At 44.3% G+C, this 26541-nt stretch overlaps 1 protein-coding gene across 1 annotated transcript in view; it reads right to left on the bottom strand.

The window, feature by feature from the left end:
- The window catches only part of ANO7 (anoctamin 7), a 43088-nt gene extending 24388 nt beyond the window's left edge, over positions 1-18700 (bottom strand). The window contains exons 1-8 of the mRNA XM_063132265.1: positions 18394-18700; positions 14845-14920; positions 13091-13251; positions 9496-9603; positions 6944-7086; positions 6363-6420; positions 4961-5071; positions 3384-3549 (exon numbers count right to left, since the gene is read on the bottom strand). Coding sequence (XP_062988335.1) covers positions 3384-3549; positions 4961-5071; positions 6363-6420; positions 6944-7086; positions 9496-9603; positions 13091-13251; positions 14845-14920; positions 18394-18675 — 1105 coding nt within the window. The 5' untranslated portion in view covers positions 18676-18700. The remainder of the gene's footprint in view (positions 1-3383; positions 3550-4960; positions 5072-6362; positions 6421-6943; positions 7087-9495; positions 9604-13090; positions 13252-14844; positions 14921-18393) is intronic.
- Between the last annotated feature and the right edge of the window lie 7841 nt (positions 18701-26541).

The raw sequence follows: 26541 nt of genomic DNA, 5'->3' as shown, positions 1-26541 counted from the left end.
AGGAAGAGAGAAAACGCATATTAGAGAACTACAGAACCAAGGTCTCTTCTGTCTACCTCCAGTTGTTGGCCATCATCAGTCTGCTTGCCACAAAGCATGAACTGAGTTTCAGCCATTTTGTGGAAAAGAGCCATCCTATGAAAATGCCTATATTTCCTGGAAAAAGAACATCAGGCAACAAGGTTTCTACAACTCAGGATGGCTCCAAGAAACAATACTGAACAAAGTTCTTAGAATATTTAGGAAAATGGTACCCATTACATACTTAGCAAGTTCTCATAACATCCTAACTGGAACCTACCCAAATTAAGAAACAGGTTTACGAAACTTGTTTGAAATAGGATGGATAAATAGCAGTTACTGGGAAATGGTCCCTAAGATAACAATTTTGCCTCCTATACACACACAGAATGGATAAACATAGGGGACCTGAAGAAGAACTTTGCATTCAAAAACACCATCCTTTGAAGAAGCCAAGTTGAGAGAATACCTTTTTGGAGTCTGAATGCATAGCTGGCAATTAGCAAGGAAGATTTCTGGACAACTGCAGTGATATATGTGATTGGAAACTAGCTCAATAAATTAGCTGCAGTAGTTTAGCAATACAAACTATGTCCATAAGTGATGACCGCTGGCCTTAGTGCAGGCACACCCACCCACCCATTGATAACACAGTGCCAATTCAGAACCACATGACCTGGGTGGGACACACATTAGTTACAACAAGGAGCTTTTAAATTTCACAATCATACTTGATTTCTCTTGAGGAAAGGAGGACATATGAACACAACCTATTCGCACAACCATTAAGAGCACTGCATCTGAGAAAAAAGTTCTTGACAACATAGAGAAAAAAACTAAACATGGCAACCATCATGTCCATAGTGAGCTGGTCATGTGTGAGCTCGGAAACAGGCGTCATTCAACACTCAAGCGCATTAAGCAAATATCGAAAATGGGATACTGAGCACCGAACATATGAAGCTGCTGTGTCTTGGCAGATCATTGTCCTCCTATCTAGCCCAAATCTGTAGAAGTTTCTCCAAGACATCAGGCAGGACCTACTACCTGAAATCCTTTAACTGGAGATTCCAGGGCTTTCCACAAGCTAAACTGTGCTCTGACAACAACCTGGCCCTTTCCCATTATACATTCACTTTGAAGACGACTGTTCTGCTATTTTGATTTTACTTCTAATACATAGAAGTTTGATGGAACAGTGCATATAAGGGGAGCAAGTGGGAAACATAGGTTTTGAGCAACACTGCAGTTCTGGAATGTTATTTATGGATACTGAAAAGATATGCTATCAGAAGTAAATCTGCACTTTAGACACCAGGCCCCCATCTTTACAGCGGTGCTTTGGCGCCGGGAGTCACCTTGCTCCTACACTTGCGTTCCTGCACGGCATCTGCATGGGAAGGAACACAAGTGCAAACTTCCCTGGTCTTTAAAAGTAAAAAAAAACAGGGGTGGGGAGAGGAGAGGAACATGGCCGTTCCTCCCCCTATTTTATTGATTATATCTGCGCAGCTGCACAGATACAGATAATAAAAATAAAAAACAGGGGGAGGAACAAGGCAGCCAGAGGCATGAAATGACGGCATGAAAAAGACTTGCAAACTTCTGTGAATGTGAGGAGGCAGGGACTCGGGGCGAACTACCTCTCCTTCCTTTGGCTGACCATTCATCTCCCCCCATTTTTTAATTTGTATTACCTGTACCTGTGCAGTTGCGCAGATACAGACAATAAAAAAGGGAGGGAGGAATGGCCCTATTCCTCTCCTCTCCCCCCCCTTTTTATTTGTATTTTACTTTTAATCGCACGGAGCTACCCATGGTGACCAATCAGGGGGCGCCATCGGCTCTGCTGCCAAAAAAGTCGGGGTAAGTGCCCAACATTTTTGGAGCAGAGTTTCCAGGGTTTGCCCCTGGATGGCTTTGCAATGTAGATGATGTGCGTCATGTAGATGATGTGCTGCTACTGCGAAGCCACCCTGGGGCAAACCCTTCGTGTAGAGGTGCCACAGAGGCTGCCCTCATGGTGCCGAGTTGGCGCTGCTCCAATGCCAAACCCTGCTGTATCACTGCTGCGGGATGGCAGAGAATAATCCCCACTGGAGGAGGCAGTGCGGGCTTTCCAGTGGCCATTAGGTTTGCTGGGCCCGCCTCCTCTCCCTCATGCAGCTTCCTGCAACGAATGGGAGGTTGTCTTCTGCCCAGGAATGTCCCTGGCGCAGCACCAGAGCGAGGACAGATGGCAGAAGAGCTGTGCTGACATCACTTGGGCAGGAAAAGTTGGGGTAAGTCCCCAATTTTTCAGCTGCGGATCTTCAGCTCTTTGCCCTGGGGTGTCTCTGAATTAGCGGAGCATCATATAACCAATGAAGTGCAGATTCAGAACCACCCCGGGGCAAAGACAATATATAGGAAGCCCCCAGGTTTAACCACTGAAAGACTTCAGCAGCACATAACAAAACAAAGCAAAGTTTTACTTTGTACAGCACCATGTACATTGATGGTGCTATATAAATAAATAAATAAATAATAATAATAATAATAAGCAATCAGAAACGGGTCAGGAGGGTGTTTTACCACAAATGAATATTGTAGGCAATCACTGATCTCCTCTCAGATCCTCAATGCTCTGCTTGTTATCAGAGTTTGTTGAAATGCACCTTTTGGCCAATTTGTAGAATATCCTAACAGTCTTCGTGGATTGTCACCTCCCTGCCTGTAGAGCCAGGAGGAGGAGTAACTTATTTAAAGATGACCTCCTCCACTGAGAGAGAAGAACCAAAGTACCACTGTGGCCTTGATAGCTCAGTTCAGACAACACGTTGGTCAATGCAGTGAGAAAACTCCACTCAGCCGTTGAGTTTTTAGGAGGTACTTCCCACACAACATGTTCTAACTCCACTGTTGTGTGAGTGTGGGCTACTGTGGAGTAAAATCCATTGCGACATCTGATCGACAGTTCCTCCACCCTCTCTCCTCCCCTGGTCCTCCCGATGATATCCCATCAGCCATTGCTGGAAAAAACCCAATCCTGGCGGCTCTCCTAGAGTGGCACTTGCTCCTTTCGCTGCTTTTGCCAGGGAACTCTGTAGCCAGTGGGAAAAGTCGACACAACGGAAAACTCCACAGAGCCCTCCACAAAATACGCAACGTAATGGTTCTCCAAGAACTCTCCTCTGCACAGCATGGATATTCAGCATGGGGTGTTTTCCAAAAAAAAAAAAACCCTCCACCATGGGGTGGAGTTTTCCCACCAGACAACACATTTCTCAATGGTGGTGTAAAAACACCATGGAGAAATGTGTTGTCAGAACTGAGCCAAAGTTTGAGATGTAGGGAGAGGACGCAAGGCAGCTTGTACTCACCGAGCCAGGCAAAGTAGAGAGCAATCTTCTCCCCATAGTACCTGCGGATGTGATCTAAGGGCTGGTACTTCTTCCACTTACTCCACTGGGCCCAATAGTGGAAAAGAATCTGTCTCTGGTTCAGCGGAGGGGGAGCCATCTCCTCTGAAGGCATCTTGTAGGGACCCTTTGGGCACAGAGAATACATTTGTTTAGCAAGTGTGGTATTGTACATTAGCACAGCCTTCCACAACCATGCTGGCTGGGAATGATGGGAATTGCAGTCCAATACACTGGGAGGGCACCAGATAGGGGGAGGACTCTTTTAACGTATCTTTATGAAATACAATAATGGATCGTTTTTAGCATTCATAAATAGATCAAGATTAAAATGTATTATCATGAAATACTTGCTCATTCGTAACAGCAAAAATAGTTTAGGAAGATTGAGACTGTTCACTCTTACACAAAATCATAGATACATCCCAAAACTAAACTAGAAGAATATGATTTGTCTGTTGTAGGACTTCTTTTCTGTCTAAATATGCATAGGATTGTGCCCTAAGTGATGGAAAAGTGGGAATCTAGTCAGATGCTCTACCACACAGACAAAGTTATTCATGAGCTCTAATCCAGGGTTCCCAAAATATGCCACATCAAATCTTCGGATGTGTTTATAAAGCAAACAGTTAATTAGGTCCCCAAATACAGCAGATCTCAAATTTTGGAAGCCCAGTGAGCCCTGCGAATCTTTATCCTGTTTGAAGGGCAGAGCAATGAAAGGAAAAGGCAAGCCAAACAGGCCTGATGTTTTAAGGCAGGAATGGGAAATGTGTAGCCCTCCAGAAGTTGGAAGACAGCAGCTCCCATCAGCCCCAGTCAGCATAGCCAACAGCAAGGGATGATGGGAACTGCAGTTCACCAACATCTGGAGGGCCACCAGTTCCCCATCCCTTTTTAGGGGTATAAAGAAAGGATCCCAGGGAGGCAAAAAGCCTTTTTAAAAGAGTGTAGTGCATTGATCCTGAGTACTGAGCGTCACCACTGACAGGGACTGAGCATCTCCACAGCGATGACCATGTTGCACTAACTGGAATGAGGCACTGGCTCTCCACTCCTGCAACAGCCCTCCCCAAGCTTGTGCCCTCCAGCTGTTGCTGGGATGATGGGAGTTCAACACATCTGGAGAGCTACGGTTGGGCTGGGCTGCCTGATAGCAATATAGAGACCTACAAGCATGGTGTGGTGAAAGCTTCATGCATCCTAGAAAAGGAGGGTCCTGCCCTGGTAGCAAGCCTTCTCCCCCAGTTAGGCCTGAACAGTTGCTATGTATCCTATCTCTGCAGTATTGGGCTAGATCAGCCTTGCCCAAGCTGGTGATTTCCAGATGTGTTGGACTACAACTCCCATCACATTTACTGGGGTGTTGGGAGTTGCAGTCCAACCCATCTGGAAGTCACCAGCTTGGGGAAAGCTAGATGGAACAATGTACAGCTGCTCATACAGGACAGCTGTACAGCCTATTGGTGTAACTATGGCCGAGGTATTCCTATGTATCCCAGCTGAACGCAGAGAGGGCAGAATGCTTGCCAACTTACATCGTGCAATGGGAATGCAGCTGTGAAGACATCCTCATTCAGCAGCCTTTCTATCCCAACATGCCCTGCCTTCGGGTCGCCGTATGATGTGGTGGCCAGGATCTCATAGAGCTGAAGGGAAGCAGAAAGACGTTCCAGAGAGTTGCGCTTGAGTTCCAGAGAGTTGCGCTTTGACTTCCACAGTTAGCAGCCATCAGCCTAACCGTATTGTTCTAAATCTGAGCCTTAAGGTAAGTCTGCAATAGCATTGCTCCACTATTGCGCCACTATTGTTTTTAATGTTTTGCTTTCTACCATACAATATGCAACACTGTGGTTGGCTATATAATCACACTAGCTGATATACCCAGCATTGCCCGGGTCCCTGAATAACGTGTATTTGATAAAAAAAAAACAACCTAAATATAGCTGTGACTTCTTCATCTTTAAGCTGGTAGGAGAGTTTTATTTTTACAAGAAGCATAGGGAAGCAGCTCTGTGTAGGTTCAAAGGTTGAACACTCAGTCCTTGAGAAATAGATCCTTCTTATTAACACAATTTTCCTTTTATTCTCACATCGTAATTTACTAACTCAACCAAAATAAAAAAAAACTTCTATCAACTTAAAGATGAATAAGTCACAGAAATTTCTTATTTATCAAATAAACGTTATAAACGTTATTCAAAGACCTGAGCAACGCTGGGTATATCAGCTAGTATGATTATACAAAGTGTTTTCTCACAAAGACTAGTAAGTCTGGCCTCCCACCCAAGGCATGCTGGGAGTTCCGCCAAAGGCATGCTGGGAATTATAAGAGTAAGCCTATGTTTATTAGCAAATTCTTTAAAAATACTTTAAACCAAAACATTCATGTTCTTAGATTTTTTCCGGTACATTGTACTGCCAGACCTATCAGTGTGCCAAATTTCTAATTTCTAACTCATCTGGAAGTAGGTAAACATTTCTGGACATACAAACCGGCATACATACCTTCAGCTTTATAGGTATAGATGCTTCCTTCTCTCACGATCAGCAGTCTAGTTGTTCTTTAATTTGGAGGACAAGGTTCACACTTTTCTTTTTCTTTTCATAATGCCAAATTATCACCTCCTCTACCTCACATTCAGGAAAATTCTATAGATCATCATACTATACAATGTCTGAGGAAACTGTTTTTTGTTTTTGCTTTCAACCCCAACTCTCAATTTTTTTGAACTTTCTTCTTCTTTGGTTTCCCACTAACTGCAGTGCAGCTTCTATGCCTACGCATATATGGTGAAATTCATCAAGCCCTAAGCCTCCATGGTTGGTAACTATATTGGTTGGATGGCTAAGCCTGTCAAGGTCACTCAAGAAGCAGACAAGTCCCCCTGCATACTATTTCCAGGCCTGCATTTGCCTCACCCTGTGCTCCGGACTTACTATTCTGTGCCGTTGTGTGCTGCTGAAGAAGGTGTCATGGCGATCACTCCCAAGAAACCTGGAAAGAAAACTTTACTGAGAAACATGAACCTCAGAGCCCGTAAGAAGGGAGGAGGGATGCTTCCCAGCCCAGGCTTTGTTCTCCACTGGCCACACCTAGGTATTCTTTCCACACACCAACTTACTATTGATATTGGCACAGTCAGGGAGAGCTCTGACCTCTGGGACCCAATTTTGAAGACAGGAAGAAGTACCACACTGAAAAAAATCTGTAGTTCCGCAGAGGACTGCAGAGATCATTAAAGGATTATGGACACTACTATTATTTTAGTAGGACAGGCAGGAACTCATGAACTAATCTTCCCTGCGATATTGTTACTGTAGATTCAAGAGGAATGGGATATTGAGCAGTGTTATAGCGGTTGGGTTCAACCCTTCAAAATGTATCATTACACCACTGAAGTATAATAAGAAAGGAGGAGGAAAATGGATGCTAGTGGTTGTGGTGTATGTGACAGACAGACTATTCCAATTGGGGGAGAGGGGAGATTAAGAGACAAGGACTAATTCCAAAATCTTACCAGGCTAATTTATTTGCCTTAAAATGGCAGGTGTAGTAATCCACGGGGAGGTCAGGTACCTCATCAAAAAGCAGATTATGAATGCCCAGTTTAATCAGAATCCTGTGAGACCAGTTCATGAGGCCAGCCTGATTGGGCGCAACCTGGGCATAAAGTCACAGAGAATTATGTTAGGCCGGAGGGCACATGGTCAGCACTCTGCATACAAGTGACACAGGAAAGGGAAATAAGGCACATCAGGCAGCCTCCCCCATTCTGGGAAGGCTAACATACATACAAACAAGCAGGAGGTGACAAAACGTAGAGATCTGTTAAGACCAAGAACAGAGGCAGAGATGCACAAAAGAGTTGAGGCAGTTATTTGTTTGTTTGTTACATGTATATCCTGTCTTTTCTCCAAAGAGCCCAAGGCAGTGTACATCTTCTTCTTCCTCTCTATTTTATTCTCACAACAATCCTGTCAGGTAGGTTAGGCTGAGCGTCAATCAGTGAGCTTCATGGCCAAGTGCGGAACAGAACCCGGGTCTCCTGAGTCCCTGTCCAATGCTCTAACTGCTACACCACACTGGCTCCGCACCCATTGCATTCCAACTGTATTTAACGTAATAGATAAAGCAGCTATTTTCTTCACCTGTGTATCAGCTGCCTGTGTGCAGTTAATTTGTCTCCAATCTTCAGTTAATTCAACTACAAAGGATGGAAATTGGATGTGTGTGTGCGCAGGGGAGGGTCAGTGTTAGAATCCCCTCTGCTCTTTCAGAAAAATAGTGGAGGATTGATCAGTTGCATCACTTACCCTGACCAATCCCGCAAAACAAACAACCCACAGATGCTTGAAGAGAGCGCCTATGCGCTTCCCTCCAGCCTCTGGGAAATGTCCCTGGCAATAGAGGAGACCACATAGCGGCTAGCCCTGAGCCCGCTGGGTGTTTTGCTCAGGGGATGAGCAGTCCCTTACCTAGAGAGAAGTGGGCAGAATGAAAAGGGTGGAGAGAAAGAGAAGGTTTAAGGTTCCCTTCTTCCCTCCTGCCTATTTCACCCACCCTTCACAGATGATTGTGGGTCCCCACTTGTTTGAATCTAATCTAGAGCAGGTCTACAAATTCTCCCTAGCTGAGCTGAAATAGTAGAAGTGAGGCAGCAGGCTCACAGTCACCAGTATCTGACCACCATCTGGAAAAAAACAGAATCTAAAGGCAAACCTAGACATCGCGTTAAGTGTGTGAAGGCATTTTAACATGTCTTGGTTTTACTTTAAAAATAAGCTGGGTGAATCAAGACTAGGGAGCTGTCTTCATGGCGGTGAGTTGAAACCGCCGCCACTGCCCTCTTCCTGGTGGAAGGCGACCAATTGCCAGTCACGTTCCACCACGGACCACCCCCGGATTGGCACCAGAATAGCCCCGGAGAGACATCAGAGGGCAGAAGAGCCATACTGACGCTGCTCCCATTGAAAAGGTCAGATTAAGTCCACGACTTTTTCAATGCACATGCGCAGCTTTGTGGGAAAGTTCTTCGGTGGCTGCAAAGCTGCGGTTGTGTCACAGACATCGTATAACTGACGCAGCACAGATTTGCAGCCACCATGGGGAAAGCCCTAGGTCTGTGGCAGTGGAGGAGATGGAAAGGAGGGATCAACCCTTTCCCCTGATGCTGCAGACCCAATGAACTCCCCCCACCCCCAGCAACAAAAACAGCCACTTCCCTTGAGAGGGAAGCTGCCATTACCCCACCCAGGGGAAATACCTGTTTGGGGGTTGGAAGAGTTTTCACTGGTACCGTAACTTGGTGGAAGGGGTTCTACCCACCCTGCCCACATGCCACAGTCCCAATCTTGATTATATACACACTCCTGGCAGCTGTCATTTTTAAAGTAAAAACAAGACACATTAAACGCATTCATGAATTTAATGTATTTCCCAGTTTGGCTTTGAGGCCAGATCTACATGCCACTTCAGACTGCAGGTGCGTGCGTGTATGCGTGTGTGTGTGTTTAAACCACATTTTAAAAAAACATGGCAGGATTTAGTAAACAGCCGAGTATAAACATATAGGGGGATTCCACATGTCGTACTGAGGGCGCTTCCATGCGCCCCCAAAGCGATCGTGTAGCTTGCCTGGAGAAGAGACGAGGAAGAGGCGTCCTTGCCGCTGCCGCCGCCACCCACCTACCTCCTCGCCGGCCGGGTCGGAGAGCTCGGCGGAAGAAGGCGGCCTCTTCCTCGTCTCTTCTCCAGGCAAGCTACACGATCGCTTTGGGGGCGCACTGGGGGCGCCCTCAGTACGACGTGTAGAATCCCCCTTAGATGTCACAGAAAAGGTTTCTTGCATCTATTTCTCTCCAATTCAATAGTTCTTTTTGTGGAGCCCTTTTTTTTATGGAACAACATCTAAATATATAGTCACACCACACACATCCATTACCACCAAATGCAAACTGGGGGCAGAGAATGCCCACCTCCCCTGCTACTAGTTTACACGAAAGCACAATGTACAGCCTAAGTAGAGAGCAACACTTGAGCCAACAGCATTAGGCTGAGTAACATCCTTACCTGCAAAGGAACCCGCAGCCTGAGATCTTCAGCGTAATAACAGAGCACACTCCAGGGAGCACTCAGCAAGATAAAGTGCACCAGCTTCTTCTCATACTGGGCCACATGCTAGAATGGGAGGAGATGGGAAGAATCAGGATCAAGCAGCTACCTGGAGTTGCTTTAATGATAAGGTGACCAAATGGAAAGTGGGACAGGGCTCCTGTATCTTTAACAGTTGGGTAGAAAGGGGAATTTCAGCCAGTGCCATTTGTATGCATGTAGCACCTGGTGAAATTTCCTCTTCATCACAACAGTTAAAGCTGCAGGCACCCTGACCTCTTGACCAGATACAAAAGGGGGCAGGGCTCCTGCAGCTTTAACTGTTGTGATCAAGAGGGAATTTCACCAGGTGTTGCGTGCATAGAAATGACACTGGCCGAAATTCCCTTTTCTATACAACTGTTAAAGATACAGGAGCCCTGTCCTCCTGTCCATATGATCACCCTATTTGATGCATATCCCCTTGCAGAGCTGTAGTAACTCCCAGAGGGAGAAGTAGCTTTCCCATGGCACTCAGCAATCCCCAGTGCTTAGGCACAGACATATCCTCGCTACTGCAACAGGCCTGGCGATAGTTCCTCTGCACGACTGTGCGCTGCTGTTCCCAGCTCTATTTATGGCCCAGTTTATTTATTTAAAATGGCTAATATTGAGCTGAAATTAAGCTTGATTCCTTTTCTCCCAGTGTGAACTGGGAGCGGGCAACTTATGGCCCTCCAGATTGTGGCCCTCCTTTTGGCCTACAGCTCCAATTATCCTTTACCAATGGGTATGCTAGCTAGCACTGATGGGGGTTGCAGGCCAAAATATCTATTAGTCTACACATTGCCCACCCCTGCCATAAAGATAGAGTCAGGCACACATTACTGGGAGACACATGGCTGCCAGCAGTGCATGGGTGGGGTGGGGGAGGAATGTGTGAAATCATATCACTGTGTTGGTGTTTTTTCTCCCCGCACCTGCTCTACTTCATTGGAAGGAAACATAGGTGGCCACGTGGCCTTTTTGAAAGCATCCTCTATTTGAAAGAGTGTCCATTCCATGTCCAGTTTAAAGATCAAGAACAGTAAGAAGGAGGCCAACCACAGTTAGCACTTGGACAGTAAACCGAGCAGGCACAAAGGAAACCTGCTTACAGACTTTCCCCTGTTGAGATGTATTTCTGTTTAAAGTAATTATTTATAAATTTGCATCTATGCATCTCAATTACTACATGCAAATGTTAGCCAAGTCTGCATCATCTTTGGTCCTCTTTTTGTGTGAGGCATTTTCTTCTTCTTTGGCAATGGATAAATTCCCACCCTACGCACTATAATGCGAAGATGGGTGCTTCCAGATGAAGGGCTCCTAGTGCTTACAGTCAGAAGGCACTGTGCAGCTATGCCATCTTTTCTCCCTTAATGGATTTTCCACAATAAGGAAAAAGACAAAAGAAGAAGTGGGAAAACACGGGAGGATTCCACGCGGATGGCAACAACATCTGTCCTCCACCCCTGGTAAAATGTAATGAATGAGGCGGGGCAACGGCATGTTAAACTCCTTGTCTGGGAAACCCAGCCTGTCACTGGGAGGCTATTTTTCAGTTACACCTTATCAGGGAAGCCTGAGGGTGAAATGCAGGTCGCTAGCATCTATGCTACTATTATTGTCCTGTAATGTGTAATTTGGACGTCAAACAATACTTTATATTGTTTGAGGCCCAAACTATACATTACAGGGCTAAATAATTAGCTGGAAGCCAACAGAAAGCCAGTTTTTCAACAGATGAGCTCTTCCTCAGACTGCATACACAATTGCTATTGTTCTAAGTCATGGTGATAACCATGGTTAAATTTAGCGGAGACAAGTTATGGTGTTTACCAAGCTATGCCGGGGTGGGGTGGGGTGTGTATACACTATTAACCCTGTAGGGTCTGCGCAGTTACACTACATTGTTTAAATGATGCAGCCGCCAACTCCCAGCCACACTGTGATTTTTACCTTCGAAACCGTGCTTTCTTGCAGTCTTTTACCACGATTTTTCTGTTTGCTCCGATGCTACTATGTTGTTCCTCTCATCTGTCAGTGGTGACTTCAGTTCGGGGGCATTCCTAGGAGCGGTTCCCAGTGCAGGGTAAAACTTGGGCGGGCTTGACAAGCAGGATGGCAGCTGGACAGCCATGCTCCCTCCTGCCATCTAGACTTAGCATCCCACCCTGCAGCAGCGATACTGCAGGGTTTTTTGGGGGGTTGGGGGGGTTGGGAAGCAGCTGCAAATTGGTGCTGTATAGGAACCCCCATGATCAATCTTTACAGTTATTGACTGCAGATTTATAAATGGAAAAGTGAGTGGAAGCGTAGTTATAGTGAGGCACAGGCCTGGCGGATGACGTTTAGGGAGACCACTGAAGGCAAATTTGATGGTGCTACATAACTATTGGAAGGGAATTACCTGTTACAGGGAAACATGGGTCTTCCAATCCCAGGTTTGTCTCATAATGGTAATGCACAAGTATTTGCAGGGGAGAATCAACAGGCAAGGAGAGCGGGTGCTTAACCCTTTCCCTTGCACATATCTCCACAGCATTTTTTGAAATCCTGGTCTTTCCCCAGAGAGGGTTTAACGAAAAGAAGGCAAAACGGGGGAAACGAGCCTGGAGGGACATTTGCTAGGAGGAACTGGCAGGCATGGGAAGGAATAAGCAGGAGATACTCACCTGCATGCATCTCCTTGACCCTAAACTGGTGTTACCCTAGCAAGGCCTTTTCCACAGTGGCACCAAGGGCTTGGAACTGCCTTCCTCGGGAGGAATGTTCTGTTCCTTTCTTGTGAAAAGTTAAGGCCATTTTAGGGCAATTTAGGGCTGTTTGATTTTCTGTATTAGGGTGATTTGGTTTTGCTGCCAATTGCATCAGTTGTTTTATTGCCACTTTACTTGGCGTGTGTGTGTGTGTGTGTGTGTGTGTGTTTTAAATGGTCTCAGTATGTTTTTCAAAATGCACTTGGGTTGATTTGGTGCAAAAGGTGGGGTATCAATAATTTAAGAAAATAAATATATAAATGCAGGTTTGGAACCTAATATTTGCAGAGATAACGTGTTGTCCCCTTATGGTGCGGTGCCTTCATATTCAGCCTTGTAAGTTGTCTAAAACCTCCAGAATTTTGAGCAGTGGAAGGAAAAACCCTGCACCCTTACCATTTTCTTCTTCTTCTGGGGTCTTTCTGGGTTGACTATGGCTCCTTCAGATGGTGACCAACAGTGGCTACATGATTTGTAATTGAAAACTTCACCTCTTGGCAAAGCTCCATAAAGTTAAATGAAATAGTGCCATCTAGTGGCATGTGAGATCCCGCAATAATTTTAAACCGTGCATTATCTCTGATCTTTTTCAAAGCAAGATTTCTGGGGGAAGGCATGGGAGACATCCTGGAGGTTATGGAGTTATGTAAAGCACCCACAAACTTCTATGACTGGCCAATCACGAGCATGCAATAAATTGCTCATGTAGAGAAGCTCAATACAGTGAAAAAGCTAAAGCAACACTATACACACAAAAACCAGAGTTTGATTACCTTTTCCATCCTGATGCCTGCAATCTGGAGTTTATTCAGAAACTTCTCTCGCCACAATTTGTGCATTTTAATCATTCTCTTTTGCTTAGGTTTTGAATTCCCATCCTCTTCATTTTCTCCCCCCAAATCCTGACAATCTGATTCCCATACAAGGATAAAGTCTGAGACAAAGCATACAGAGAGTACAAACATTACATTGGCAGTTTTCTCAGCAGTAACCAAAGTTGGAGATTAGTCACCAAAGGGGAATCCAGGACAGTGGGTTCTACAGGAAGGGTAAAAAAGGACCAGGAAAACTCTCTGCACTTCCTGACACCTTTTCCTGTTGCCCAACCAGAGAACAGAAAATGCCCAGAAAAACTAATCGTCTATACAAGAAAAAGTACAAAGGGAAAGGAAACCAGGGCAATTGAGTCACAGCTCCCAAAAATGTACTGCATTTCAAACTACAATTGTTTCAGGTCAGGTGTATTGTACTTGGGATCTGCCTAGATACCATAATAATAAATACTTTCATGTGTGTGTGTGTGTGTGGGGGGATACTAGACAGTCTCCTGATTTCCTCCTCACACAGAAAATATAGAGTAGTTCTTATTAAATCTTGAGATTCTGAGAGATATTATATAAATACCAAACACAGAGCAAGATTCTAGTCCTCATTATAAAAATAAAATAAAATCTTGAAATGCATAGGTGGTTTCTGCTGCAGACTCAGGACTATACAACATATTATCTTTGTATGTGTGTGGTCACAGCTCTACGTTTGCCAAAATAAGAGGAAAAGGAGGAGGGGACACTTACAGCAGAGGCTCAATGGGTCAGATGGAGGAATGTGTTTAATCCCTTCCCACACCTATTGATTCTCCCCTGCAAATGCTATCCCCTATAATCCCCTTAATAGGATGGGAGCCAGATGTGGCCCTCATGGGATCCTAATTCAGCTCTCTCGGGTTCCTATGATGGCCACACACTTTTTCCCTCAACCACCAATTGTTTAGTGGTTATCTGAATTTTGCAGAGTTTTTTCCCCATTCAAAAAGGTTGCAATACTTCTCCTAAGGTTTAATTACAGGCAGAAAGAGCTTTAAAGTAACATATGCTAATTTGTTTTGTATTTTTGGTCTCATCCCTTTGGTTAGTTCTGCCCACCGCAGGCATGTGGCCTCTGAGAGCTTCTCCCACACTGAATTCAGCACTTGGGTTGAAAGAGGTTTCCCATCCTTGTGCTGTGGTTAATTTTCTCCCAACCAGGCTCACTTATGGTTTGTGGGCCTGCCTGAGAGGGGGAAAAACATTTAAACTGGCTAGGGTGGTGTTGGTTTTGCAAGAGAGAATCTGTTGGTTGGGAAAGGGTTAAGCACACAATTGCACCTATTGATTCACCCCTTCAAATACTCTCTCCAGCCCTTGCATGGGTAAAATGATATATGGAGTTTGAAATCTAGTTTGTCTCTAAGCAAATTCTGGCAGTCAGGAATAGAAATTCCTGTTCAAGAAAATAACTGTGCTCCTGAACACTATTTTATTTTATTTTTGAACTTGTAACCAAAATAACAGAACATAAATTCACAATTTTGCAAAAGATAGGAGCCATATAATACTAGCTACTTTGCCCAACGTCCGTGAGACAAATGATGAGCTCTCAGGACAATGGAAAGGATGGTGTCAGGAGGCAGAATCTCTTCAATGGTATCTTTTCAAAAGGAATGTTCTGCCAGCTTGGGTGTTCTGTGGTGAACTATGTCCTTACTTACCTATCCTGGATGTCTCATCACTGAAGAAATTTGCAGTGCTCTTCACAACCCGGACCGGGGGTGGTTGTTTGTTCCACTAAAAACCAAAAGCTAAAAGTCAGTAGGAAAGCAGATGGACTCAGACTTCTCACCTGTGCAGAAGGAAAGGAAAAGAACCTCTCATTCAAGCACTTGAGTCATTGCTGACTCCTAGAGGGACGCCTGCTTTCGCTGATGTTTTCTTGGCAGACTCTGTAGCGGGGTGGTTTGCCATTGCCTTCCCCAGTCGCAGTTACCTTTCCCCCAGCTAGCTGGTACTCATTTTACGGACCTCGGAAGGATGGAAGGCTGAGTCGACCTGAGCCGGCTGCTTGAGAACCAGCTTCCACTGGGATCAAACTCAGGCTGTGGGGAGAGTTTCGGCTGCAGTAACTGCCGCTTACCACTCTGTGCCACACGAGGCTCACCTGTGCAGAATCAACTGGCAAAAGAAGACGAAAGCAGAGCCATTGGACAGTCTGTCACCCCTTTGCCAGAATTACTCACTGCTTTATCCCTGAGTAGGATCTCACACAATGGCACTACTCAGGTCTCCACAACTATGAATATTCTCACAACGAGGACCTCGTAGCTGGCCAAGTCCCACTTGTGGAAACAAGGCACTGGTCAATGAAGGCCCATTTTGTTGCCTGAAGCAGAGCACCAAATGGCACACACACACCCAGCACACACACACACACACACACACACACACACACACACACCCATCAGGCCAATGCTTTAAGAAGACTCACTTCACCATTCAGACCTAAATTCTTGTCTATCCATACCCCACCCCGCCCTGCTTCCACAATTTCCAAAGCCTAAAGCAGCCTGTTTCCTGGGGCGGCCATTTATTCATTGCCAGAAAAGAGGAACTGCTTCACCAAAAAAAAGACACAGATCTACATAAAATCTGCATATCTTAATTTATATGTACAGATGCCCATTCAGAAATAATGACTAACATTGAAAAAGAAGTACAGTACATCTCACCATAGTGGGGAAGAAGTCTGTGGCATGCGTGCCTGCTCAGCCTGCTGTCCAGGTCCTAACTCTTGGCGGGCAACGTCAAGGCCCCTGCTGCTCTCCCTTCTTGTGGTTCATTATCTTTAAACAGGACTTGGACTGGGCAGCCCTTCAAAGAAAGGACTGTCCTCTATAAAGCAGGACCTAAGACTACCCTGCTGCTCCACCTTGCTGCACACAGTAGATCTGCTCTTGCTACCAATTAGTTGTTGTGCCCAATTAGAAATCACTTTATGCAACCCCATCAAAATCTGTCAATTGTTCTGCCTTCTTCCCCAAGACAGAGAACCTAATTTGAATAATATACAAGTCAAATGTAGTAATCATGTAAATTATTCTAACCAGCGGTTTGCGGCCACCAGAAAACAGGGGCGTCTTATACCAGATCAGATATCACAATGCTGGTTGGTGAAGGGAGGGGTTGTTCTGCCCTAATATCCTTTCATTGTGTGGGCCAAAAACAGCTTCCTCCAAACTCCTGCTCCCTTCCTTTCCAATAGTTATGGATATTCCAGGAGATGTGCCAATTGTTTTAAAGACAACAACCTTTCCCAGGAAAAATGCAGAAACAAGAAAAGGACAAGCGGTTGATGTAACCAAAGTTCTGGGTGCAGCTGGCGGAAAGATAAATGAGAGAGGCTGGGAAGCATTTGGGTACTACCAAAATTATAAATAGTAATCCCAGAGGTAGCTGTGGTTAAGCACAGTCTCTACTGAAGAGGTTTGTTCTGATAAACTAATTTCTGCTTTAGATTAATTGCAGTTTAGCATGTTGTCCACACCCTAAATTGTGGTTAATATTAACTATGGTCTGTTGAAACAAGAAACCTACATAAACTATGGTTTTAAGCTGTCTTATTACAATGGATCTTAGTTAAGATTAAACATGGTTTGCCTGAGTTTGAACATCACAATAAATAAATGAAAGCTTCTGAATTCTAGAGAGGTTCATCAGTTGCCTATGTTGTACTCCTCTTGGCGCCTTTTTACTTTCCCAGTATTTTAACATTTTAGCACCCTAGTCTTTTAGCTCTGCTGTTTTAAATCTGTATTTTTAATCTCTGTATTGCTACTAGATTTTATTCTGGTTTTATTTTATTTTGCAGTTTTCATCTTCCATATTTTATATTTTATGCTGTGCCTTGTAGTTTTAATTTTTGTGAACTGCCCAGAGAGCTTTGGCTATTGGATGGTATTGAAATGGAATGAATGAATGAATTAAATTCTTCCTCATTGCTGCACCTGAGACCCACTATGGCTCATTGTCAAAACCATGGTGTGGCATTACGTCTGAATAAGGCCAATGTTAGTAGAAAGATGGAAAATCTAGCTTGTTCAGGCAGTCCTTAAGCAGAGCTCTTCTGGGATTATTTATAATTCCTGTATTATTCATGTGCACCTACTGCACAGATACTTCAGAAAACTTCAGAAGAAGTGGCCTGCAAGCTGGGCAACCACTGTAAAGGGTTGGCACTAACAAATGTTTACTCCATATTCCCAAATCAATCTGTAAACTAGTGCAGAGTTTGGTCTAGCTAGTGAACTCAGAGGCTCACAGCCCATTTTCTGAGCAAGTAAACTCTATTTATTATTATTATTATTTATTATTTTATTTATTTATATAGCACCATCAATGTACATGGTGCTGTACAGATTATACACAGTAAATAGCAAGACCCTGCCGCATAGGCTTACAATCTAATAATGTTGCAGTAAACAATAAGGAGGGAAAGAGAGTGCAAACAGGCACAGGGAAGTGTAAACAGGCACCGGGTAGGGTGAAGCTAACAGTATAGAGTCAGAACAAACTCAATATTTAAAAGCTATAGGGAAAAGAAAAGTTTTTAGCTGAGTTTTAAAAGCTGTGATTGAGTTGGTAGTTCTCAAGTGTTCTGGAAGAGCGTTCCAGGCATAAGGGCAGCAGAAGAAAAAGGACGAAGCCGAGTAAGGGAAGTGGAGGTCCTTGGGCAGGCGAGAAGCATGGCATCAGAGGAGTGGAGAGCACGAGCGGGGGAATAGTGTGAGATGAGAGAGGAGAGATAGGCAGGAGCTAGACCGTGAAAAGCTTTGAAGGTCAACAGGAGAAGTTTATAGTGGATTCTGGAGTGAATTGGGAGCCAATGAAGAGATTTCAGAAGTGGAGTGACATGGTCAGAGCGGCGGGCCAAGAAGATGATCTTAGCGGCGGAGTGGTGGACAGAGACCAGCGGATTGATGTGAGATGAAGGAAGGCCAGAGAGAAGAAGGTTGCAGTAGTATCATTTTACCTTGGTAGCAGCATTATTTCTTTAATTAAAGGATTTATATCCTGCCTTTCTATCTGTAAGGCCATTAACTGCATATGCACCAGATTACTACTACTACTACTACTATTAATAATAATAATAATAATAATAATAATAATAATAATAATTTGCCTAGGTTGTAACAATACACTGCCTAGATTTTCTATGTGTAGCTGTGTGCCTTTCACAACTCAAAAAACAACAATTGTTTGCCTACCTGTGGAACCTCAAGAAAGCTCATGGCTAGCGTCCCACGCTTGTCATCCTGTGTATTCGGCCCAGAGCACTTGGCATCCTGTGTATTATGCTCAGGGTTGTTGGCTAGGGTTTCATAACTGGACAATGGTACCTTTTTCTCAGAGCCTAAGGCTAAAGTTTCATAAATGTACTCTTTAGTTTTTGGCTCAGAGCTCGTCTTTAAGCTTCCATAAGTGGTCTCCTTGAGATTCTGGTCATCTGTGATCAAGTTGTCATCTTCTTTGTTCTTTCTCCGTTGCATCTCTATTCTTCATGCCACAGACAAGCAGGGCTCTTCTGGGATGTCTAGGAGAATATAGCAACAGCCTGAATTTGCATCACAGCACCCAGCATGGCTGCTGCAAGAGAAGAACTCCACCCCCTCCCCTCAGGTGGACATGGGCTAGCACTCTTTCAGATTCAACTCAAATACTGCTACTACTACTGCTCACAGATCTGCTTCCCTGACTAACTAGTCCAGCTGCTTCCAAAGGCAGAAGAATGTCCCTGTAAATTCATACAAGAAAAGTGAGGAGAGTTTACTGCAGTGCAAGCAAGCCGTTGGGTTTGAGACTGACTCTGCAAGGACAGCAGGGGAGACACTGCTTCCTCCAGTGACATCTAAAAGAGGCATTATTGTAAAAGTAACCTCAGATACACCCCCTTGCTTAACACTTCACTTTGTATGGATGCAATTTGGAAAGTAAGAATGAAGGAAATGGCCCAGTGTAGTTCATGCCGGAAGAGTCAATATGACAACACCACACCACAAGTCCTGAAACAGCTTGCTCATCCCTCCAAACTGGTATTTCCTTTAGGGTAATTGCTAAGCAAACTATTAAGCTAGATATGGATTTGACTTTCAAATATCAGGAAGTAGGTTAAAAGCTTGGGTGAATAGCATGTTTAGACCTATACCAATCACTGTGCAAATTGGTAAAAAAAAATCCTCCAAATAAGTAATGAGAAACCCAACAGGACTCTGTCGGGGTACAAATTTCACTGCATAGTTTAGCACTGCAGGGGTACTACAGACAATGAGCAAATTCTCTTCTTGAAATCTCCTAACACATATCCAATCCAGTGAGTGATATACAGAGGCAAAATTTTGCTAGACTATTTTTACATAAACAAAATGAAAGGTGTATTCTAGGACACTTTATAGAACACGCAAACACACATGCACACACACACACACCCCTCTCCGTGTTCCTAGCTCTTTTACACCTTGGTTTTAAAATTCAAATTGGGAGCCTAAATTAGAAACGGCGGAAATGAAAGGAGATTTCAGGCATGTGATAGGTTCCAGAATTTGCCAGCTGGCAGCACAGTTGAGGGTGGATAACAAGGGTGACTGAGCAGTACAAACCTGTCTGACCAGAAATGAGCCAGGGAAAGTACAATAGACCTGTGGTTATTGGCTCCATTACTTCAAATGTTAATTTCCGCATTGACTGGAGTATGAAATTAGAAACAAAATGTTGGTCTCACAGGAATAAAGAGATGCTATACAGTCCAGCCATCAGGGCAGGAATTTGGGGGTATACTCCCAGGGATCCATTTGGCAGAATGAGCAGGAGGGCCCCCAAATGCAGCAGGGCTGGCTTACCACATTTTGAAGTAATTGATGGTAATAGATATTGACTGGGTTCACACAACACACTAAGCCACACTCAATGGTTGTTGAACTGTGGGTTAGCGTGTTGTCTGAATCCAAGACATTTCCCACAGAGTGGCTTGTTAACTTGTTATTTTTCTTGAACAAGCCAACTTGAGAACCCATGGCTTGTTGTTGGGTTGTTCAAGGTGCTTAGAAGGCACACTGCATGTTTAACAAGCCACCCTTTGGAAAATTTCCTTGGTTCAGACAACACAGTTCAACAACCCACACTCAACAACTAGGTGTGGGTTAGCGTGTTGTGTGAACAGCCCCAGAACCATCTAAAGAAGATGACCCAAAAAAACCATTACATCCAGAGACTAAAAATACCCAGCTGCTCTACCAATGTCGCATTGTGGAATTATTAGGTGGAAGCCTCCTGGATGAATTGACATCAAACCTGAACTAATATTTTCTTTTAACCGTATGGAGGGACTTCTTGAATAGGTTTTGACCTCTAAAGTAGACTTCCCAAAGATGGAATCCAGCACCAGTGTTAATCCCTTTCAAACTGATGTGAACTATTTGAAAATAGTTATTTTAGGGTTCAGCAACTTGTGCAGTCCAGATGTTTTGGTCTACAACTCCCATCATCCCACACCATTGGTTATGCCATCTAGGGCTGATGGAATATGTAGGCCAAAATATCTGGAGGGCCACATATTGCCCACCCCTGAGTTATTTCCTTCCACTTTCTCTGGATTGTCACATACTAGGGCCGCAGTCCTACACACACTTATTATTATTATTATTATTTATTTATATAGCACCATCAATGTACATGGTGCTGTACAGATAACACAGTAAATAGCAAGACCCTGCCGCATAGGCTTACAATCTAATAAGTTGTAGTAAACAATAAAGAGGGAAGGAGAATGCAAACAGGCACAGGGAAGTGTAAACAGGCACCGGGTAGGGTGAAGCTAACAGTATAGAGTCAGAACAAACTCAATATTTGAAGGCTATAGGGAAAAGAAAAGTTGTTAGCTGAGTTTTAAAAGCAGTGATTGAGTTTGTAGTTCTCAAGTGTTTTGGAAGAGCGTTCCAGGCGTAAGGGGCAGCAGAAGAAAAAGGACGAAGCCGAGTAAGGGAAGTGGAGGTCCTGGGGCAGGCGAGAAGCATGGCATCAGAGGAGCGGAGAGCACGAGCGGGGCAATAGTGTGAGATGAGAGAGGAGAGATAGGCAGGAGCTAAACCGTGAAGAGCTTTGAAGGTCAGCAGGAGAAGTTTATATTGGATTCTGGAGTGAATTGGAAGCCAATGAAGAGATTTCAGAAGTGGAGTGACATGGTCAGAGCGGCGGGCCAAGAAGATGATCTTAGCGGCAGAGTGGTGGACAGAGACCAGCGGACTGATGTGAGACGAAGGAAGGCCAGAGAGAAGAAGGTTGCAGTAGTCCAACCGAGTGATAATCAGTGCGTGAACGAGAGTCTTGGCAGAAGAGACAGACAAAAATGGTCGAATCCTGGCAATATTATACAGGAAGAAACGACAGGATTTAGCTACTGCCTCGATGTGAGGAGTAAAGGAGAGCGAGGAGTCAAATATAAAGCCAAGACTACGAGCTTCCTTGACAGGAGTAAGCGTGACATCGTTGACAGTAAGAGAGAATGAGAGGTGAGGAGGAGGAAAAACAAGCAATTCAGTCTTTGCCATGTTAAGTTTCAAACGTTAAGTTTCAAACCTGTGAGTAAGTCCTATTTAATGCAATGGGACTTACTTCTGAATAGACATACATAGGTTTGCACTGCAGAACAACTAGAAATAGGAAGCACATCTCCACTACTGACATCAACTGGCATAACAGACGTTCTGCTTCTCAATGAACCCTGGGAATTGTAGTTCTGTGAAGGGGGATGGGCTTGGGATCTCAAACAGAATTCTCAGTAATCACAGACTACAATCTCTAGCATTCTTGGTGTGTTGGGAGGAGGTCTATGATAGTTAAACTGCTAATGCACTTGCAATATAGATAGGGCAATGAGACGCAATTCAGGAAAATGCAAGAGAATATATTTTGTACCAAGTCTTTCTGTCTCTCTCTCTCCTTTCACCAGCCCAGCAACAAAGAGGTATGGGAGAGCAGCTGTTTAAATGAAAAGAACAACATACTGCCATTGCACATACATTAAAAAGCTTTCTGGTTCACAGTCTTTTACCCCAGTAAAGTTTTCTTTGGGAACATATGGTGGTGGTCATATACTCAGGGTCTAAGGGTGTCTCTACAGTAAGGAAAAACCCCACATTGTTATCAGGCTTTTCCCCCTCTCGGGTCTTTCCGTGTTTATTATGGGCTCCTTTAGATGACAACTACCGGTGACCACATGATTTGTAATTGAAAACTTCCCCTCTGGACAATGCTCCATAAAGTTAAAATGAAACAGTGCTATCTGGTGGCTGTATTATAGCACAATGCCAGCTTTACACACTGGGGATATCCCACGATAATTTTAAATAGTGAACTATCTCTGATCTTTTTAAAAGTGAGATTACTGGGGGAAGGCGGGGAAACGTTCTGGAGATTGAGGGCAGCATGAAAATGACCTGCAAACTTCCGTGAGTGGCCAATCATGAATGTACAATAAACCGCTCATATAGAGAAACTTTAACCGACCTGATTTGGATTCTGGAAGGATTTCTCTAGCTCTATCCTTCCCCTGCAGCCCCCTGCTCAAATTAATTTAATAATCTGTCTGGGAAATTTTATGCCTTCCTTGCCGTTTGTGGCATACCTCACTTGCTTGAAATTTTGGTGATTGGGGTGAGATAACAACACATGTTATATGGAACTATGATGCTATCAATGCTTTACTGTGGTGCACCTGGAACACAGGAAGCTGCCATGCATCCATCTAGGCAAGCGTTGTCAGCACTGACTGACAGCAGCCCTCTAGGGTTTTAGGTAGGAGCTTTTACAGTCCTACCTGGAGATGCTGGGGAATCGAGCCTGGGACCTTCTGCAAGGAAAGCATGTGTTCTACCACTGAGCTATGGCCCTTCATCCCTTCCTGCTCTCTAGTAGTGGTACAAGAGGCCGAGGTTATATAAGGTGCCGACATACGGATGGGTTCCTAATTCTATAATGCCGGAAAAAATAGATGCATAAGGCAAGGAATCCAATCAGGAGACTGACTTGGTGTTTTCCAGGGTGCTGGCAAGTTTTCAGTTGAGGACAGGGTGTGTGAGGTTGGGACAATGTAGAACCTTTGGAAGTAGTGGCAACAAGGAGGCAATAGAAGGTTAAAAACCAGTCATATAGAATGATGCCCCTGCCCACACTTCTGCGCCTTGCTCCATCCCAGTTTACATATGTTACGCTAAAGAAGCATTTGCGTATAAATTACCTGACGGGGGTTATTGCATCCACTTCCTTTTCACCTCTGTTGAGTGGCTATCAGATGGCAGCTCCATTTCACAGTTCCCCAGGAGATTCCAAGGGAATACAAAGAACGCCAAACGTAGGCTTCCTCTCCTCTTCCTGATGACTTCTTCCCCCTTAATTTCAAAGACAGCAAAATGTCACTGGTCTGCTCTTCCACTCTGACACGCTTCACCATCCACTCTGGCAGATTGCTGCTTTGATAAATACCTCGGTTATGTATGCATAAGGTGGAGGAATTTGAAACTTTCCGGAAGGTTCCCAAGAGCATTCCTGTTTAATGGCTTTTAGCAGATCTTGGCCTTTGTTTGATATGAGGGTGTGGATTTGCAGATCTGTGCATAAACGTAAGCAGCCACATTTTATTTTTAACCAAATCTTTCCTTAAGGCAAATATTTAAAGGGAAAACGCATTTATGGAAAGGAGAGGAGGAATAGCCTTCATATGCTTTGGCCAATGTAAAAGAAGAGGGTTGGGGGAGAGAAGAAAAGAGGGGGAATGATTCTTTCTGAAGCCATTGGATGCCTCCTACTGCCCTTTCTTCCCTAATATGTCCTTCCACTGACAAGATTATAAATCTGCAGACAGGGCCCATTCCACTTGCGTTTTTGTACAGAGGTTTTAGGCATCATCATCAACAACAACAACATCATCATCATATGTAGGAGAGCCAATGTGGTGCTGGACTGGGAGTTGGGAGATCCAGCTTCTATTTTATTTATTTAATTTATTAAAATATTTACATCCCACCCTATATTCTCAAGGATCTCAGGGCAGCGTACAGATAAAATCACACATATAAAATAGAACAATAAATATACAATTCTAAAACAAATTAAACTATTAATATGTTAAAACCAATATGAAATTTTAAAACAAGCCATCAAAGCCTTTGTTAAAAAGCCATATCTTAACCTGGCACTGAAATAAAGCCTGTGCCAGTTGGGCCTCTAGCCCCCACTCAGCCATGAAAACTTACTGGGTGACATTGGGCCAGTCACATACTCTCAGCCCAACCTAACTCACAGGGTTGTTATTCTGAGGATAAAATGGAGAGGAGGAGGAGAATTAGGTATGCCACGTAAGGTTCCTTGGAGGAAAAAACATGGGAAATAAATGCAATAAATAAACTAATAAATTTTATAATAGGAGGAGCCAGTGGAGGCAGGTGGCTCCAATTTCAGTGGGGCTATGATTCCATTCTGGGTTTCAGTCAGAGCCAGCCAGACCTCTAATTGAACTATCCAAGGTGCTAATCCCATTTGGGGAATGAGGTTAAGCACCTTGAATAGCTCCCTTAGAGTTCTGGCTGCTTCTGACTAAAACCCAGAATGGAATCACAGCCCCACTGAAATGAGAGCCACCAGCCTCCACTGGTAGCAGGAGCAGCAGCAGTAAATGTAGGCACAGCTCCCAGTTCCTCCTAGCATGGCCATGTGTCCTACTTTACAGAGGACTGTGATTTATCTGAAGGGCTGTCCAGTCCAAGGCTACTTTTAGAAGAGGCTTGTATGGAGCAATCACCCAGTCCCCTTCATGGAACTTTACAGGAGTGGGAGCTGACATCTTCAACTTGGAGCCCTCCCACGTTTTCCCACTGTGTCACTTTTTTCCATACCTGGGAGGAAAAAAATCCATTAAAGAAGAAAAGACAAAATAGCTGCATAACACTTTTAGATTGTCAGTGGTAGGAGTCTTCCTGCTTGGAGGCAACCCAAATCCAGTTTAAAGATAAAATAACCATAAGAAGGGGAGAGCATCAGGGCTTTGAAGTTGTCCACCTGCTGTTAGCACCTGGACAGCAGATTGAGCAGGCACATAGGACGCCTTTGCAGGCCGCAAAACCCTGCAGTTTTGCTGCTGGTGGGTGGTGGCACATAATCCCCATAAAGGAGGCAGTGTGGGCTTTCTGGCGGCCATTCCTCTCACTGGGGACTGCCTCCTGCCCAGCTTCAGGAGCCTAATCAGAGGTTGCCTTCCACCTGGGAACGCCCCCAGCTTGCCGTTGGGAGTGAGGACAGATGGTGGAACAGCTGTGATGACTTTGCTCCAGTGGGAAAAGTCAGGATAAGTCCCCAGCTTTTTCAATGTGGAGCTTCATCTTTTTGCCCTGCAGCAGCTGTGAATCGGCAGCTGCATCATATAACTGACGCAGCACCAATTCGCAGCCACTGTGGGGCAAAGCCAACATTTAGACAGCAACCAGGTCACAGTCTTCCCCACTATTGAGAGAAGTATTTCTAGGCAATTAATAGAAATTATTTCTGAATTGGCATGTAAGTTATAAATAAGCATATAGAAATGTTATGCAAATATATGTCCTCTTTGTCAGTGATGCATTTCCCCTTTTTGGGCAGTGCATGTAGCTTGCCTAATCCTTCCTTTCATTCCCTGCTCAGCCCATCACCATTTTTAATAGTTTTATTAAAAATAGGGGAGGGGGGGCTGGGATATTGCGAGGCTGTGCACAACTAGAAAAAATGCTTACGAAGGCAATGCACTAGTTTCTAGTACTAGTGGCAACTACTAGGAGGTGCAGAGCAACTTCCAATATATTAAAATAATTGGAATTTATCAACAAAGCAGAGGGGGAAGACATAAGGGCGAGAGTAAAACAGGTAGGTTTTGATAAGTCAGCAGTTCTGAACAACAGAATTATGCCTTTCTGTTCATGAGCTAGGGTGACCATATGAAAAGGAGGACAGGGCTCATTTATCTTAGAGTGACCAGATACAAAAGAGAGCAGGGTGCCTGCAGCTTTAACTGTTGTGATGAAGAGGGAATTTCACCAGGTGCTGCATGCGTACAAATGACACCTGCTGAAATTCCTTTTTGGATACAACTATTAAAGATACAGGAGCCCTGCCTTCCTTTTCATATGGTCACCCTATCTTAACCCCACAAGATCAAACTACTTCCTTTAATGCACTCTTAAAAACCACTTTGGGGGGAAGTGAACAAAATTGCAGTCCTAAACAAATTCTGATACCAGTGGATCTTAACTTCCATATAAACACGCTTCTAGAATAGGGACATAAAACTGTAAACATCTAGTCAAGCCTTCTTCAACCTGCTGCCCTCCAGATGT

This window comes from Elgaria multicarinata, chromosome 8, assembly GCF_023053635.1.
Source record: "Elgaria multicarinata webbii isolate HBS135686 ecotype San Diego chromosome 8, rElgMul1.1.pri, whole genome shotgun sequence".
In the NCBI taxonomy this organism is placed as follows: Eukaryota; Metazoa; Chordata; class Lepidosauria; order Squamata; family Anguidae; genus Elgaria; species Elgaria multicarinata.
This window is presented reverse-complemented; position numbering and strand designations above follow the sequence as displayed.